The sequence below is a fragment of the Eucalyptus grandis genome, chromosome 3, assembly GCF_016545825.1.
Source record: "Eucalyptus grandis isolate ANBG69807.140 chromosome 3, ASM1654582v1, whole genome shotgun sequence".
Taxonomy (NCBI): domain Eukaryota; kingdom Viridiplantae; phylum Streptophyta; class Magnoliopsida; order Myrtales; family Myrtaceae; genus Eucalyptus; species Eucalyptus grandis.
The window spans coordinates 51,047,605-51,067,310 of NC_052614.1; the positions used below are offsets into that span (position 1 = coordinate 51,047,605).

A 19,706-nucleotide genomic window follows, 5' to 3' on the forward strand; every position below is an offset into this window, starting at 1 on the left:
GCACTTAGAAAACAATGAAACAGTTTCACCTATCATGATTCCGTTCTGCTTCTTTCGATTTTGCTTGAGACCTCGAATTTATTTTGGTTTTATCTCAGATTCCACTCCTATACGAACACAATCCTGTAAATTTAGCTCAATAATACACTCACTTTGGATTTCATGTCACTGTATATTGGTTAGTCGATGCAAGCAATATGCAGAAAATATTACCTTACCAAGTTTTGTGAATCTTACTTTGTCCATCCCATAAAGAATAATATCTCCTTCACATGTATCGGCTCCTGTGTTATCTTAAGCATCTGCAATACATCAAATTAAGCGACATTCCATGATATCTCAACACACGTATTAACCAAATCGAAATAGTTAACTTATTTTACCATATGGTCCCAAATGACCCAGAGATTGTCATTTCTGGAAGAGATTTATATCGTTTTTTTTTTCATGTCATTGACGAAAACAAAAATTTCCTGTTTTGCTGCAGCCATGGAGAACTAATTGAATTGGTTGTTGGAGAGGTATTGTGCAAGCTTAATGCCAGAAATGTGGATGTGCCTGAATATTGGGTTGAAGATCATCGTCAAATAGAAGACATACTAGAAAAGTTGGAAGTTGACTCTGACGATGTACGTTTTCTTGGTATTCATGGAATAGGTGGCATTGGTAAAACAGTACTTGCAAAGGTTGTGTTCAACAAAATATCTTCTCACTTTGAAGGTGTTTGTTTCCTCAACGACGTTCGAGAATCATCGCGACATGGTCTTATAAACGTGCAGAAAAAGTTATTAGCAAGTTTTGTGGGTCTTGTGATTGATGATCTTATCAAAGACATTGGAGATGGGATGAAATGGATCAAGACAGTATGTCATACTAAAAAAGTCCTCATTGTTCTAGATGATTTAGATAAGCAAGAGCAACTCAAAAAGCTAGCTGGAAAATCAGATTGGTTTGGTTTAGGCAATAGGATCATCTTCACCACTAGGAACTTAGAGGTGTTGATGACTCAAGTGGAACCATCCGGTGAAGAGGTCCTAAATCAACCCAAAGGAATTTTGGCTTATGAAGCTCATGCAATGGAATACGGTCGAGCACTTCAATTGTTTTGTAAGCACGCATTCAGGAGAGACTCTCCCTAGAAGGATATGATAATCTTACAGAGAAAATTGTTTGTAGAGTGGGTATGCTTCCTTTGGCAGTTGAGGTCATAGGTTCATTTCTTTATGGCCAAAGCTTTGCCTTAGGGCAACATTTTGATAAACGAAAGCTATGGGAAGGTATGTTGAAGCAGTTAGATGATGGTCCTTTTAAGGATGTTCGAGATGCATTAATGATAAGTTATGAAGGATTAGAGAATAAGCAAAAAGAAGTGTTTCTTGATATTGCTTGTCTTTTCACCAACAAGGACCAAACATATCCAGTTATCATGTGGGATGACTATAATTACCATCCTCACCTTGCAATTGGAGTCCTTTGCCAACGGTCCTTAATAAAAATTGGACATGACAATAAGTTTTGGATGCATGACCAAGTTCGAGATCTGGGAAGGCACATCATGCATGAAGAATATCCTCGCAAATTTAGTAGGGTGTGGATTTATAACGATGCTATAGAACTACTGGAGAGAAAAGAGGTAAATTGGAAGAGTATGTTTCCTTTTTGAAGGAGAAATTTGTTGAATTTGTTCTTTTTTACTTTATAGTTGGCTTTATTCAACTTTCCATTTGTCTTGTGAGTGAGATAGCTCTCTCTCAAACATTTGGGTCAAAAGGTCTTGTAAATTGTTGGAGAGAGACTAGACCGATTGCCTGATAGTTAGCTTCGTTTTCTAGATTCTATAGAATAGAAAATAGTTTTCTGGAAATTCTGAAACCCAATAGTGCTGTTTCAAATGGAAGCTGACAATTTTCGTTAATGGTGGTAAATGAAAACATGTAAGTCTACTTGTTGGGAATAGGCATGTGCCAAAGTAGGTTCCCTATTGCAGAAATTGTTTACCAATGTTCACATGCTTCATTTCTTTATAGTTCTGTAAGAGTGCTGAGTGTTGTGCTCTCAATTAATCTAGACTTCTCTGTTGGCAGACAAATCAAGATGTAGAAGTACTAAGCTTGACTTCCGATGGCTGCAGCCGGGATATTGTACCAGAAGAATTAGCTGCTCTACCAAATCTAAGGTTCCTTCAAGTTAAAGGCATCAAATTTATTGGCAACTTCGAGAATCTTGTTTTGAAGAAGCTATGTTGGCTTTCTTGGGAAGTGATGCATAATAAATTTTGTGCAGAGAATATTCATTTTGTTAGCTTAGTTGTGCTAGACCTTTCAAGGAGCAATATCAAAGATGATTGGGATGGATGGCGCCAATTCCAGGTATGCCTTTTTCTATTCATCGTACTGAGAGACCAAGAAGAGCATTGTATGGATAGAGAATCCACGTCTTCTTTTTATATTCACCGATCATTCATGTATTGTATATATTGGTGTCACGCTTTCCTGATCCCACATGAATTTATGGACAGAAATTATTTCGCGAGAGTAACATCTAGCATTGACAACAACCGCCTAAATGCATTTAAGAAAAGAGAGAGGAAGCTATAGAATCACATCATTTTGATAAAAATTGCATGCCTTATTGTATGACTTCCAAATTATCTTGACTGAGTAAATCCATTTGTTGATAGATTTCTACTTGAATGTTCCCATTTCGAACTTCTATTTCTTCTGCTTTCTCTTTTTCCACTCTTTTTCTACATACATTTCAGCGATCGTACTCATGATCTGATTCAATCTTTTACTATTTCTTCTTCATCAAATTGTGCTATGTGCAATTACTGCAAGATTTTGCTGAATTATTAAAATGAGAGTAATTATGTTAATTTTCCCATTCAGATATGTACCCTGGGATGATCGATGCGAGTCATTCATTTTAATTCAATTTCTTTTTCGGCAGATGACAAAGAATTTGAAAGTTTTGGATTTAACGGGGTGCACGAAACTGACGAGGACACCCGACTTCTCTGACTTTGCGTCTTTGGAGGTGTTAATACTTTCTGGTTGTGTCAAGTTGATCACGATCGACGGCTCCGTCGGTAAGCTCGAGCTCCTGAAAACTTTGAATATCGAGGGATGTAAGTATCTCCGGCAGCTGCCCGCTCTGCATTCTTCGACGCAAATTGTCGGGGACCGAGATGGGCTCAGCTATCATCCGCTTCGGATATTTCGCCTTTTCTTTTCTGTCCTTGGTTTTCTTTATGTTTCTGCTTGTTTTTTGGTTGAAGACCCTGACCCTTTTGTATCTATTGTTTTTTTGGCAAGTACCTTCGCTTGTTTAGCTCTCTTCATTGTGAAAAAATACTCATGTATCATAAGAAAGCTCATTGCCTTATAAGGCAGCCCAACCCAAAACTTTCTCCCTAAGCAATGTGAGACAAGAGATGCACCTCCTCCTTGCGCACGTTCGGATACCGAGGCGCGAATGCACTGCCATCCCTCCTCCCTGAGCATCACTGCTTGGGCCATCACACATCCAGTTCCTCCAAGTGGAGCTCTTCCGGCTGGAGCCAAAAGGCAAAACAAAAGGAAGGGTGCTTCTGGGGGCACTTGACAATCTGAAATTTTGGTCAAAAATTACATTAGAAGTGGACCCTGAAATCAGTTATATAACTTCCAAAGTCTATTGCTAGGTAGGAGAGCCAGATTCCACCCATCTCCCGGGTCATTAGTGTTCTTTAATGGAAATTATTATGTATATTTGATCGTATAATGTGAGATTCAGATGCCAATTTCGATTCGTAAAAGAAAGGCTCTCTTTTGTGGCTAAATTTTAGAAGATGGGAAATATATACGAGAGGAATATTTCATCGACCACAGCGCAAATTATTATCCATTTTAGGACCCCAAAAAGAAAAAACGTCATGGACCACTCTTTTTGGTTATTTCGGATGAAAAGACATGTACTTCGTGCCATAGTAGTTATGTTATAATTTATTCCCCAAAATTCAATTTTTGCTGCATTTTAATAATCAGTTGATGTTTTGTCTGATTCTTGTTTGAACTATTTTTAGATGGATTATCCATATTGTCAAGGATATCTTTTGACCAGTAGAAGAGAACACTTACGTAAGTGTATAGGGACAACGAAATCATAAGTGTGCCTAGAGAGAGAGGTAAACTAGTTTAGGAGAGATGTTAGAAATAATTTGAACTTTTCCCTTGATTTTTTATATGTCTTGTGATTGTGCATATATCTAGAAGATATAATCACCAATCACCCTTTAAATGTATATATCATTGATGGATCATAATTGATTATCTCGGTACCTCATGTAATAAAGTCAATAAATAAACTCATGTATTCTTCATTGTTATCTAGAGAAAATAAATAAATAAAGGCATTTTTTATGCTGATTGTTAATTATCTTGACTATTTTGAAATACATGTTTGTAGACTTTGTTATAACATGTCGCTGTGATATGTCTTAAAAAAAAAAAGATGATATGTAAAAACTTTTGGATAAAAATTTGAAGTTGAAATCCTTATATGTAGTAGATATTATGGAGTGAAGTTGCACGAGAGAACCTCCAACGTCGGGATTGTGCACCAGTCAATCTCACCCAGTTGTCTCTACCCACGTGAGTTATGTAGTCCATTCAACTTTAATGATCTCATGGACCTTGTTAACGATTATCGTGGCTTAGGGCTATCAATGAGGACTATTGAAATCTATTGAAATATGAATCAAACTGAATTGATCCGAATTTAAAACTTAAGTTTTGCTTTTCAGGTCAGGTTTTCATTTGGTTCAAGTAATAAGTAAAACAACAGGCTTCTAAATGCTTGATTCTAATTTGGGTCATAAACCAGAACCAATCTAAACACAATATCGACGCCATCCATCTCACCTAAAGTAATTGCTTGTTTTGGGTTGACGCCATCAATTACATTGGCCATCAGTTCCTCACCATTGCAAACACCATCCATCTCACCTTCCTCGATCGGCTTGTCCCTCCGCACACGGACTCGTAGGGGTGAGCGGTTCCAGGTTCCGGTTTGGTTCCGTCTGGAACCTGGAACCTACCCTCGAGTACAGGTTCCTCAAAATGAGGAACCTGGAACCTACCCGTGGGAACCGAGAACTTGGAACCTACCCTGTCACAGGTTCCAGGGTCGGTTCCAGGTTCCAACAGGTTTTTTTTTTTTTTTTGTTATTTTCAGATTTGAATTATAACATATGCGCACGTTACCAAAATAAAATATAATGTACGCGCACGTTACCAAAAAAACTATAACGTATGCGCACGTTACCAAAAAAACTATAACATATGCGCATGTTACCAAAAAAAATATAACGTATGCGCACGTTACCAAAAAAAAACTATAATGTACGCGTATACTACACGGTAACTTCCCATTGACATGTTATCTTGATACATTAACTTTGCACTGCACAACAATAATAGAATATAATTAGAAATTTCAAAACAAATAGCAAACTAGAAAGTAGAAATAAAACACCACTAGAACAAGAATGTCTAGAGGTACAAGTTTTGAAAACAATTTTGATTAAATCCTTAAATGAACTCAGAAAATTCTGAAATTTGGACACGTTGTATTTAAGACCTGGAGGTACAAGTTTCATGGAGAAATCGTAGTCCAATTCGTTCTGGATTAAAAGATAAAATCGATTTAATTTTCCTATTCTCTACTTGCACAGTTTTTGAAACATTTTTTGTTAAATAGGCAAATGAACTAAAAAAATTACGAAATTTAAATATGTTGTAGGAAAGGCATGACGAGAGATATTTCATGCAGAACACATTTCCAAAAAAACCTCATAAAAAATGATATAGTCCATGCATTGCAACTTACAAGATCCGAACACATCAGATTGCACAGTTTTAGAACCATTTCCGATTAAATACCCAAATGACCTTAAAAAATTATTAAATTCGACTATGTGATAGCCAAGACCATATGGTAGATACTTCATGAAAACATCAAAGTCAAATTCGTCCTAGATAATTAAATATGGACGGTTAAAATCCCTGTTTGTAGTACCGTAATTCCAGATCTAACCATCTCCAAAGGACCACGATTTCACCTACCTATTCTTGTTTTTTTTTCTCTAAATTTTTGATATGTTGTACCTCAGGATGTCCTTTACAACTTTTGTTAAGAAATAGAAGTGAAATTTTGACAAAAAGGTTGCCTTACAGTCCATGCATTCATCAAGGGTCGGTCCCAAAATCTCAAGATCCAGTCTTTCTAAAGAATAACGATTTCACCCACTTATACTTGTTTTTTTTGGTCCTAAATTTGAGTATGTTATACTCTAAGAAGTCCTTTACAACTTTCATTTAGAGGCCGAAGCCAAACTTCAACTAGAACATCACATATAAGTCACTAGAACATCCAAGGTCGAGCTTTTTCTGCCCTAAGTAACCGGTTCCTAGAAAAAAGGAACCGGAACCAGAACCGGTCCCCCTTGGAACCGGGAACTGAACCGGACCGTCCTCCGGTTCGGTTCCGGTTCCCGGGTAACCCGGGAACTGCGCTCAGCCCTACGGACTCGTGCCTCTCCATCACTCCTTCTCTATAGATGTCGATTCCCGCAGCCTTCATCGTTAATTTGGGCAAGGGCAGACTTCATCGGTGGTGGCCCTCATCCACATTGAGGGCCTCCGTCGGTTTGGCACAATCACTAACCAAATTGGCTCATGTTTGCCTAGATGCAAAGAGGTCGCACAGTCCAGTCTCAATTCAAGGTGAAGGTTGCCACCAACATCAATAGAGCTTGAAGATCGTGATGGCAAAACCCATGAGGTAGCCTACTCCATTAAGATAAATAGAGAATTGAATCAATTAAGACAAATTAATGTTGAATAGAATAAGTCAAGATCAAAGTCTGCACAAGGATCAGATTCTGTAACAAGATTCAAGATATGTTATGTGGTAAAACAAAATTTAGAAGTAATCAACGAGTGTGCAATAGACTTTAATAATAATAATAATAATAATAAATGGTTAAGAGAAATTGCATACAAAGTTTATAGTGGTTTGACTAAGATTAAGCCTACATTCACTCTTCCACATTGACAGCCTACTAACTAAATTCCACTATATGATCAACAAGATATAACTTTTGAGTACAAACACTTGATGATAGATCATACTATCTTACTTAATCATTCATTATGTACTTCTCTCACAATCAAAAACTTTTAAGCTCATGAAGAACAAGTGTATATTCAAAGTTTGCTCAGACTTTAGAATTATAGATTCTTGGCCTCCTCTCACTTTCTCTCCTTAGCACCTTAGTCTCTTTATATACTCTTCCACTTCCAAACTAGCTTTTAGATAATATCTAGAGGATTATCTTCCATTCTACTGTTGGACAGACCTATATCAAGAAGATTTGGTGACCGTTGAGTGATAAAAATAGAATTTCTACTTGATTTTGCTCACTCATACAATTTGAATCTCAGTTTTTATAAGCAAAGCTTCTACATTTGGAAAGTACTTGTCTTGGGATTAATTTGCCAATCAAATAAGATTGAATGAATCAAATCTCTGGAGGTGTGAAACAAATAGTCTCGTACTACTTCCTTCTAAACTTCATCAAGATGAGAATGAGAGTAATTCTCTTAGTCTTTATCTTCAATTTAAGATCTAGATTCAAGTATGAGTTTATTCCATCTTAAGTAGACTTTGTAATTCGTGTTAGATTTATTTCTTGGATCAACATACTTCAAGACAATTATCAAATTTACTAAAATCTCATGGATAATTTTGTTATCATCAAAATCTACTATGAGTTTTCTCAACAAATTAAACACACTAATCTCATTGATATTTTGTGCAGTATAAAGTACTCTTAAACCGATCAAATCGTCAAAAACGGTTTGGTTTGGTCTAACGGTTCGAACCATATTTGTCGTCATCCCTAGTTACCATGGACTTCGTTATTCAATTTAATTGTAATCCAATGGGCTGATTTGTAGGCCCTGACCTTTTGTTTTTCTCCTTAAACAATAAAGGTACATCCCTCCCTTCTCCAATTTAGAGTCCAGGAAATGAGCCCAAAAAGACCTTCATTCAGTGGATTCTGGCCTATTTCCCGTCGCCCACGAAGTGGACCATCCTATCCATCCAAACAATGGAAGGGACTCAAAAGAGTGCATAAAAAATAAAAAATAAAAAGAGAAAAAAATCCCTATTTCTTGTTTTTTTTTTTTTTTTCGATCTCTACTTCTATTTCTACTCTACACTCACTCTCAAACTTTTGCCCGCTCTTGCGGGCGTGGGAAATCGAAAACCCACTCCGAAACTTACGCGTCCCCACCCCATCCCCCTGAGAAGGTAGGGATTTAAACCCCTCACCTCCCCCTTCCATGTTGGTAGGAATGGTGGCCACTGGGGCGAATCCCAGTGGTTAATTTCGATTACCTAATTAAGTTCCCTGATAAATAAATAAAAAGAAAAAAATTCCATTTTATTCTAATTTGATTACCTAATTATGTTCCCTACTTCAAAGTCTTTTCGAGTGCTTTCAACTCAATTCTAATTTAATGGCTATTGTTACTCAACAATTTATTCTTGAATCACATCAATACGGAGAGAACAATAAATAAACCTATTCTAATAAACCAAGCTAATCATATATAATGAAATAGCATGCCAATTATTAGGGCTCCACGTTTGAGAATATGGACCGTACACTAAAAATCTCTAATTTACATCTAGCTTTGTCTAATAAAACGAGTCTATGTTATGTCTTTTCATGACAATGGACATGATTTTGCACAAAATTTTCCCAATGTTGAGAGAGAGAGAGAGAGAGAGAGAGAGAGAGAGAGAGAGAGAGAGAGAGAGAGAGAGAGGAGCATGGGTCCAACCCAATCTTTGTCACGGCATGGCCTAGGGAGGAAAGGAAAGGATGGGCGGCTCGGACCATGTGGATGTCCTCACATGCACATGGACATCCATGTGAAAAAGGATGGGAGGAGAGACATTGCCTCATGGAACTGCTCTACCCTTTTTTTCTAAATTCATCCCGGATTCATCGCCGTACGTGCCATGTTCCCAATCCCTACCATTGAAAAAACATCACTTTCCTCCGCTCAACTAAATCGAAAAAGAGAAAAGAAAAAAAAATGATAAAAAGGAAAGGATCATGCTGCAAAATGGGTTGAAAGAGATTTTGGCTTCTTCTGGGTATTAGGCCACCAACCTTTTCTGCTTCCCTCCCAAACCCAACTTAAAAAAACCCATTTTCCTTATTGCCCCACTCTTTGGCTTCTTGCATGACTGGCTAGACCCGAGGCATCTAAACCTAATGATGAAACCCCAATTGATAGGACAAGTGAAAAACATAGAACATTTTATTCATGCTCTCTGATTAAAGTTGATTAGCAGGGGGTCGCATGATTGTCCCTCACCCCCAACACCTCCACATGAAATTCTCTAGGCCATGATTGGCTTTGACTGCTCTCTTTCTCCCTTTCTTCAGCCTTTCCTTTTTCTGTCGGAAGATCTACTCCTTCTGACTCCAAGTTAAAAAATGTATCCTCTTTTTCACCCCTCTGCATTGCAATTTGCTAATTGCTAGGATGGATGCCTTTGCCATATGTGCAATTTTGTGCCACCACTCTGTATACTGCCCTTTTATCTTCTTGAAAGATTTACAGCAGAGTTGATCTGCCACTCATAAGATCCGTTTTTTTACATGCCTGTGTAGTTTCTCCTCAGGAAGTGCCACTCTCACAAGTTGCAATGCTTTGGGAGTGTTAACAGGATTTCAGACTTTCATCAAAATGGACATACTTTCACTCTGGACATGAATGCGATGCACACTTCTTGTCAAGGGTTGCTCACTCTGGGGGCATGTTCATTGAGATAAGGGAAGGTTGGTGGTTGTTTGCTCGAACCTTGCAGCCCCCCCATGGAAATTCAAAATACCAATGATGGTAACTCACTAAAATGCAATGATTTTACCTAACCCGCTTTCACAGAAATTCACCGTCATCCTCTCCGCGTTCTTGGTATTTTCTTCTTATTGAGAGCGATTGCAGAGCCAAAATCGCCTGTCCGTGAGAAGCACTAATCGATCTTCTTTCACTAAATCCCATCACAATTAGCTCCTCTTACACGCTTTGGTTCAAATGTTGGTGTACGCAGCAGAGGATCTGCCGCAAATTGGACACCACTGAGATCTGCGTGATCGCACGAGTTTGGGGTTTCAAATGCTGGTCCTGTCGGGATTTGTTGACGATTGCAGCTCTGAGCAGGATCGGCCGCAAATGGGACTGATTGCAGCCGTTGTTTCAATCACCATCATCTTGGCCTCGATGCTGTGCGTTCTGTAAGTGCTCTTCTCTGTTCGGCTTATTTTCCAACGCTTGTTTCATGGGTTCCTGTTTCGAAGTCTCCTTGAAGGCTTAAACTCAGATTCATAATAATTGGCAGGGTCCTGAGACAACTGACGAGAATGAAGAAAAGCCGGAGGAGCCCGGAGGCAATGCTGAGCGTGGAAGATGCCCCGCCAGGATATAAGTACGATGTGTTCTTGAGTTTAAAGGGATCAGACACACGCAACAACTTCACTGATTGCCTTTACCACAGATTGAGACTCACTGGAGTCCATGTCTTCCTAGACAACGAAGAACTCTGAGTCGGCAAAGAAATTGGTGGTGAGCTTTCGAAAGCGCTCAACAAGTCTCAGATCTACATACCTATCTTCTCCCGGAACTACGCTACCAATTCATGGTGTCTCCATGAGGTTGCGCACATGAACAAATGCACCTCAAAATCAGATGGGAAGAAAGAGATACTCCCCATCTTTTTTGATGTGGACCCTGACAACGTTAAGCTTAAAACTGAATTGTACAAGAAGGCTATACCCAAGCACAAGAAGAAGTTCGGCTCTGATGCATTGAGGTGGTGGGAGGATGCTCTTGTAAAGGTTGCACATCTAAAGAGATGGGAACTTAAAGGACAACGGTAATTTTCCTCAACCTTTTGTTTATCATTCATAAGCGCAATAGTTACACTACTCGATTGGAGAAACTTTGTCATTCTCAAATTCAAGAATTGAAGACATTTTTTGCATTAGAAGTTATGACAGCCAGAGCCGACAGAAATGATATTAGATTCGGCTACCAACGAAAGGTTTAGACTGATCGGGTAAATTTTCCAAATTATAAGTGCGCCACATAATCTTTTGTCCATAAACAGTTGACAACAGACCATACCGATAAGTTTCATTTCTTCATCTTGAGCTATTTTAACAAAATCCTATATCTTCAACTTAAATTCAAGAAATTCCTTTTATTCATGATTCTAGGCACGATTCTAAATTTCTTCATTCTTACCGAACTGTTTGCAGAATCAAATCCTGTTTCACAAGATCCTATATCAGCTATACATCCACCTTGCATTTATGCTGGAAACGTCGCTAGTGTTATGGGCTTTGGCTTATGTAGATAAAAAATGATGAATGGGATTTTGGCCCTCCGTCTTTCAGAGGCTAAGCCTTCTAAATTGTTCACAGCAGGAAACCCACGTAGAAGTCAACTATTTCATTCACCTTCAAACAATGGAAGACTGAGTCTTAAGCGTGGGAGATGGTAAACGAAACTTATATATATTCATTCGTAGATAGTGAGAGATTTAGAATATTCGATTATGCGTGGGAGATGGTCAACGAAACTTATATATTAATCGAATATTCTAAATCTCTCACTATCTACGAATGAAAGTGACCTCTAACTGAAAATTGTCACCCGGATTAGCATCGCCTCTTAAGACCAGAGTGATCCGATCCCACTTTGAATCTTCTCTTGAATATTTTCTCCACTTCAAGGTGACACTTTGGTTCCCGTGGAGAAGTCTTGGAGAAATTTTCTTGAAGTGTTTTGAAGCTGACAAAACATTTCCATCAGTCTAATCTGAAGGTTTGCAGACTCTGCTATTTAAAGTCTAAAGACCTCCGAACAGCCAGACTCAAGATTCAAAGTCTATTCTCATTGACAGTTTCTAATCCGTTGAAGAAAGGCTATCCAGAACTGGATGTTTCATTAAGGATGTGACCTTATCAATTGGAGAAGATCTCTTGGCTGGATATGACATAACGGAATCATTTATTTGATCATGATTGATTCAGAGATTAAGGATCTGATGATTGGCGAAATATTCTTGGAAGGTTCTACTTATGAAAACCGAGATCCTAATTGTATGGGCGAACATGATTGATGGGCTATCGACATGTTCCTTTTATAGCTCGAATGATCTTCCTAATTGATTCCGTCCAACGGGTAGATTGGAGGAATTCCTTTGGTAAGTGCCAATGGGTATGATGGCATAAAGGAGTATATAAAGAAGACGTTTTAGTTGTTCGAGGGTGTGCACGATAGAAGAATTCCAAAGTCTGAAGCTCATTGTTTTTAGTCAATTCATTTGAGCGAAATCTTGTACGCAAAAGAGTGTTTATATTCATAAGAAATTTTGAGGAAGTGTGGTAGAATATCTACACTGTGGAATCAAGGAAGAACTGTGCTGTAACATCTCTTTTGTTCATAGTGAAATCCAGCCGGTGGGCTGTCAGTGCGGAAAAGTGGACGTAGGCTTGGAATAAGCCGAACCACTATAAACTTTGTGTTTAATTTTTCTCTTCCCTACTCTTTACTTTACTTTGATCGTAATTCATTTTGTTAATCAAAAGAGAATTTCCTTTCTATCGTTTGCCTAGTATCGCTGTCGTATCTCGAGAAATTGTTTTTACACCTATTCACCCCCCTCTAGGTGCTTATACTAGCTATCTCAATTGGTATCAGAGCATGTGTACTCACTTTGTTTGAAGCGTTTTACTTCAGAGTTAAATATCCATGGCTAGTATGTTGGCTCTAGGGCTGGTAGAAGGGCAAAGCAATACCAAACCACCTTACTTTGATGGAAATGATTACAACATATGGAAAAACAAGATGAAGGCGTTCCTAAGATCAAAGGATCCTCTGGAATGGGACGTTGTAGAAAAAGGAATCATTCCTAAAGCTGCACTTGTCTCAGAAAGAGGAAAAGATATTGTGGAGTCTAGTGAAATGACTCAGGAAGAGATAATCAAGAGACAAGCTCTTGATGCAAAAACAATTTATTCTTTATATTGTGCTTTATCTCCTACTGAATATAACATAATATCTTCTTGTGTTACAGCTAAAAAAGTCTGGGATAGATTACACATTACCTATGAAGGAACCGATCGAGTGAAAGAGACTAGAATCAACATTCTCCTCGGTCAATACGAAGCCTTCAAAATGAAATCGGGAGAATTTATAACTGACATGTTTAGTCGTTTTACAGAAATCGTGAATGGTCTTGAAAATCAAGGTCAACCAATTTCTGATCCCATGAAGATAAACAAGCTACTGCGTGGACTCTCCAAGGATTGGAATCACATAAAGACCTCAATCAAAGAGACCCAAAGAATCATGCCACTATCTATTGATGAGTTGGTTGGGACTCTTCAGTCTTATGAAGTGGAACGAATCAATGAAGACGAAGACCCCAAAGGTAAGAAATGCATTGCATTAAAATCCAATGATGATTATGATGTTACAGATATGGATGATGAGAAGCTTGCTCTCATGATAAGAAGATTCAGAAAACTGAACAGAAAATGAAGAAGATTCAATCCAAAGAAACAACATTTTCAAAAGCAACAGACTAAGTCTGTTGAGGATGATGAATCAAACAAAGATGTAGTCTGCTTTGAATGTAAGAAAAATGGACATATCAGACCCAACTGTCCTCTTCTCAGGAAGAAGAAAGGAAAAGCTGAAAAGTATCGAAAGGCTCTTAAAGCAAAAACCTGGAGTGATACAGAGTGTGAAGAAAATGATGATGATTATGCCAATATATGTCTAATGGCACAATCAAATTTAGATTCAAACTCTGAGACAGAATCAGATTCAAACATGAATTTGAGGTGAGTAACTTCAAAATCCCTATTAAAGTTTCTAAATACATTGATGAGTTGTGTTTTAGTCTTAAAACTTCTTTTAAAAAGATTTCCGAACTCAAAAGAGAAAATTCTGCTCTAAAACAACAGGAAAATGTTTTGAAAGAAAAGGTGAAATGTTTAGACATGAATGTTTCTTCTCTTAGAGAAAGTGAAGATAATCTTTCAAAAGAAAATGCATTATTGAAAAATGATATCTCAAATATTTCTAAAAAAATTTCTATAGGATCTGAAAAAATGGAAAAAATTCTTTATGTTCAAAGACCTTATTTCAACAAATCTGGTTTGGAAATGACTGTTGAAACAATTCCTTTAATTGATTTTCCTAAAGTGAAGGAAAGAATCAAACAAAGACCCATAAGAGATGCTTACAAAAATCATTTTAAAAGGATCTTTGTAAAACCAGAAGAGGTCGCAATGCTCTTAGATGCTCAAAGTGTAATAGTGCAGATCATTTTGAAAAAGAATGTCCTATGGTTTGAAAACCTGTTAAAAAGGTATGGTCAAAAACCGCATATCATACTAACACCAATGGACCCAAGAAAATATAGGTACCAAATAAAGTTTTAGTTTCCTGTTTAAATGCATGTTACTTTCAAGAAAAAGGTAAAATGGTATCTAGATAGTGGATGCTCAAGACACATGACATGAGACTCAAATTGCTTCATAAAGCTTGTTCAAGTGAATGATGGAAAAGTCTCATTTGGAGGAAATAGCAAAGGAAGAATAGTGGGATTTGGAACTGTAAAGATTGGAAACCTCACAATAAGCAATGTTTCTTTAGTTGAAGGACTCAACTACAATCTGCTCAGTGTCAGTCAGCTATGTGATACGGGTTTCAAAATCTACTTTCAAGAGGGAATATGTTCAGGAACCAATAAAGACTCTACTCAGTCATTCATGGGTCGAAGACATGGAAATATCTACCTCTTGGATGTGAAATCAGATGAATCGCAATGCCTAATCTCAATCCAAGACGAAGCAAGCTTATGGCACATAAAGCTTTGGCACATTAATATGAAACAGATAGCCAAAATCTTAGCAAAGAAGCTTGTTCGTGGTCTACCCAATTTATCATACCAAAAGTCTGATCTATGTACACCATGCATATTGGGAAAACAAGTAAGAAATTCCTTTAAACCAATAAATCAAGTTTCCACTAACCGTGTACTAGCTTCGCATTTGGATCTCTTTGGACCAACCGAACACGAGCGTTGGAGGTAAGAAATATTGCCTAGTAATTGTGGATGACTACTCGCGATTTACTTGGGTATACTTCCTGGCAAGTAAGTCTGAAACCTTCTCTTATTTTGAAAAAATTGCTAAAAAGGTTCAAAATGAAAAATGGTATGTTATTTCAAGTATAAGAACAAACCATGGAGGTGAATTTGAAAATCAAGATTTTACAAAATTTTGTGATGAATCTGGTTTTCAACATGTGTTCTCCTCTCCATATACTCCAGAGCAAAATAGAGTTGTGGAAAGAAAGAATAGATCGCTTCAAGAAATGGCTAGAACTCTTTTAATTGAAAGCAACATCTCTTCACGATTTTGGGTTGAAGCAGTTTCTATAGCTTGTTATATTATCAATAGAGTTTTTCTAAGGCTTATTCTAGAAAAAAACCCCTTATGAATTATTCAAAGAAAAGAAGCATATTGTTTCATATTTTCATGTGTTCGGATGCAAATATTTTATATTGAAAAATGCAAATGATCGAGTTGGCAAGTTTGAAGAAAAATCAGATGAAGGCATCTTCCTTGAATATTCAACCTCAAGCAAAGCCTACAGAGTCTATAACAAGAAGAGTCAATCTGTGGAGGAATCAATGAATGTCAAATTCCAAGATTCTATGCAAAATGAATCTATTCAGACTCATCTTGAAGAACCTGAACCTGCTCCAGACTCTACAAAGTCTAAATCTCATGAAGCAACTCAGACTTTGAAGGGCCAGCAACAAGTGACTGTTGAAGATTCAAGAGAAGGAAGTGACCATCAATCTAACAAATTAACCAGCAACTGGAAGCATAAGTCCAGTCATCCCAAAGATCTTATTATTGGCGACATCAATGAAGGAATTTGCACAAGATCCAAAAGGCGCGAAGAGTCTAGTGCTGTGGCTCTTATCTCTAAAATAGAACCCAAAAGCATAGAAAAAGCTTTGACTGATGAAAGGTGGATTGAAGCTATGCAAGAAGAACTCAGGCAATTCAACATTAATGATGTTTGGGAGTTAACTCCTAAACCAAAAGGTAAATCTATTATTGGTGCTAAATGGGTTTTCAGGAACAAGATGGACGAGAAAGGAAAAGTCATAAGAAACAAAGCAAGACTCGTGGCCAAGGGATATACGCAATAAGAAGGGATAGACTATGACGAGACTTACGCACCAGTAGCAAGGTTAGAAGCAATTCGTTTATTACTTGCATTTGCTTGTCATAAAAATTTCAGGTTATTCCAAATGGACGTCAAAAGTGCTTTCCTAAATGGATTCATCCATGAGGAAGTCTATGTAGAACAACCATTTGGGTTTGAAGACCCAAGGAAACCAGACTCAGTATTCAGACTCAAAAAGGCCTTATATGGTTTAAAACAAGCACCTCGAGCTTGGTACGACAGGCATCGAGTAAGTTTTTAATTCAAAATGGTTTTGTGAAAGGTAAAGTAGACACTACTCTGTTTATCAAAAGAGAAAGCAAAAGTTTTGTGCTAGTTCAAATATATGTCGATGATATTATATTCGGATCTCCTAATGAAAGTCTGTGCAAGAAATTCTCTAAGACTATGCAGGATGAATTTGAAATGAGCATGATGGGTGAGTTAACATTCTTTCTCGGGCTTCAAGTGAAACAAGTGAAGGAATGAACTTTTATTCATCAAGAAAAATATGCTAATGATCTCGTCAAAAAGTTTGGACTGGACAATTGCAAAAAGGCTGATATACCAATGTCAAGTTCCTTGAAGATAGACAAAGATGAAGGAGGAAAGAAAGTCGACCAAAAGCTATACAGGAGTATCATTGGGTCACTTCTTTATCTTACTGCTTCTAGACTTGACATTTTTTTGCATTTGTGTCAGATTTCAAGCAGACCCTAAAGAATCTCATTTAAGTGCTACAAAGTGTATTATCAAATACATTGCTTCAACTTCAAGCATCGGCCTTTGGTATCCTAAAAAGGGATACTTTACTCTTCTTGGATACTCAGACGCAGATTTAGCCGGATGCAGAGTTGATAGAAAGAGCACATCGGGTACCTGTCAACTACTTGAAGGTAGGACAGTGTCTTGGTTTTCAAGGAAGCAAACTACAGTAGCTCTTTCTACAGCAGAAGCAAAGTATGTAGCTCTTGGAAGTTGTTGTTCACAAATTATGTGGATAAAACAACAGTTAAGAGACTTTGGAATTGAATATTCATGCACGAAGATTAACTGCGACAACACCAGTGCAATCAATCTTACTAAAAATCCAATTCTTCACTCAAGAGCAAAACATATTGAGATTCAACATCACTTCATTAGAGATCATGTTCAAAATGGAGAAGTTTCAATTCAGTTTGTTGACTCAAGGAACCAACTGGCGGATATATTCACAAAGCCTTTGGAGAAAAATTAATTTGAAATTATCCATTCCAGACTCAACATTTTGAGGTTTGAAGAAGTTAAAGTCTAGAGGCTCTCAGACTCAGACAAACAAGACTTTGACCTGTAAGTTATTCACTCTCTCGAATCTCATCTTGAAAAGGTACGATTATCAACCGTGTTTGATTATTGCTATCTTTAATTGACGTGATTATTGCAACGTTTCCTTTTCGAAAAAGAAGTTATTTTTTAAATGACTATTTTATTGAAAAAGGCAGTTATTTTTTGAAAATGCATCTTTTTATTTCCTTTATGACTTTCCGTATACCTCTTTTTAACTGGTTATGCACTGTTGTTTCTTCTTCGCTTTACTCTCCAAAAACCCTAAGAAAGCACCAATCTTCCATTCATGTTTTCTTCCCTTGTTTAATCTTCGAAAAAGTTGTCATCTTTCTTGGAAAGTCAAGCAAGGAATCTTTCAAAGACTGAGAAAGATGTCGTCTTCAAGAAAGTCTTCGAGAATCGCAAGCAGGGGACCACGGCAAATGAGTGAGGGGCCTACGCACTTCAATCTCACCGAGGAAGAAGAGTCTCCAAATCAGCAACAGAGCCCACAACATTCTCAGCATCGTCATTCTCCACCAACTAGTCCACAGGGTGCTGGTCATCAACAAGAGGAAGAAATCGTTGAAGACGCAGATCCTGTAAGAATTCAAAGGCCCTCTTTTATTTATAAGCTTTACCATGCTTTAAAGAAGACTGGTACTCCATTGAACTACGTCGATGAGTTTCTTAAGGACAAAGGATATGGGAATGAGTACATCTTTTTGTGAAAAATGGAAAGTTTGGGAATTGCTCCTAAAAGGGTGGCAGAAGAAACCCTTGCAAATATCCCAAGTGATCCGCGTGTTGGGGGATTTAATCCGATAGATGAGAATGATGATGACAAATTGTACAGCCAATTTCAACCAAGAATGGGTGTTGCAACGAAAATTCGAGGAAAAATGGGAGAGTTGTTTAGATCAAAAGAACATAAGGTTCTATACTTAAAATTGCTGAAGCATGGAGTGATAAACCCTAGAAGTGTGGATTTTGATTTTCTTGATGCTGTAAATGTCAATTTGAGGGAAAAGTTCATTTTTCTTCAACTTAAGAAGTTCTGTTCTAACACCACAGAAGCCCATGCTAAATTAACTGCATATTTCTATTCGAATCTTAGCTTCTTGGATGCGAATATAATCTCTTTCAGTGTCCGAGATCAGGACTTTGTGGTGGATATGGATATGCTGGCGGATGTGATAGGGGTTGAGAGAGGAAGATATCAAGCAATCAATGTTTCTATTGCTCGTGCTACATTGGAACTTGTTAAGGATAGAAGAACAGAAGAAAAGATTTCCTACTTGAGGATGAGTGCTTTTAACATTCCGCTTCACAAGATTATGATCAATTGCCTCAGACCGAAATCAACTTCCAAGACTAATGTTTCAAGTTCAGAGGCAAAGCTGATGTATGCCATCATCACTGGGAAATTTTTTTCTCTTCCTCACACTGTTATGTTCCAAATGTATAGAGCAGTGGTGAAGGACAGAGGTCAACTTCCTTATCCAGGTCTTGTGACGAAGTTATTCAGACATCTTAATATTCAGCCTCCACAAATTCTCTATGTTCGATCATGTGATCATATGGTGGTAGAACTGAAAATGGTGACTAAAATACGTCTGAAGGAACTAAGTAAGGCGTTGGAGAAATTCAAGGAGAAGACTCCTGTCAAAACTCATCAAATCTCTTCTGCAGCAAAAAGAAAAGGGAATGAGCCCATGGTTGCTCCATCCAAGAAAAGAAGAGCTCTCATCGTTGAAGATGAAGATGATGATGAAGACATCACCATTTCTGCAATGGCATTAAAGAACCTGAGCCGTTTTGCTCCAAAGAAAAACTCAGAACAGAGGACTTAAGAAAGAGAAGAAAAAGAAGCAGAGGAGAAAGAAACAGAGAAGAGAGAAGCTGAAGAAAGAGATGTTGAGAAGGAAAGAGTTGAAAAAGAAGAAGAAGAGAAAAGAGATCAAGAGGAAAGAGAACATGAGGAACACTCTTCTCCACATGAAGGCATGGAAACAG

At 37.7% G+C, this 19,706-nt stretch overlaps 1 protein-coding gene across 3 annotated transcripts in view; it reads left to right on the forward strand.

Annotated features, from left to right (window-relative positions):
* The window catches only part of LOC104437624 (disease resistance protein RPV1-like), an 81,590-nt gene that overhangs the window by 17,491 nt on the left and 44,393 nt on the right, over positions 1 to 19,706 (forward strand). For 2 of the 3 annotated variants that reach the window (XR_005549557.1, XM_039308953.1), the window contains exon 3: positions 488 to 1,633. Coding sequence is in view for 1 of the 3 variants with exons in the window: in XM_039308953.1 (XP_039164887.1) it covers positions 488 to 1,139 (652 nt within the window). In the remaining 2 variants the exon portion in view is untranslated. Of the gene's footprint in view, positions 1 to 487; positions 1,634 to 2,084; positions 2,858 to 19,706 lie in introns of those variants that run through there. The other variant, XR_005549556.1, reaches the window with a different exon arrangement.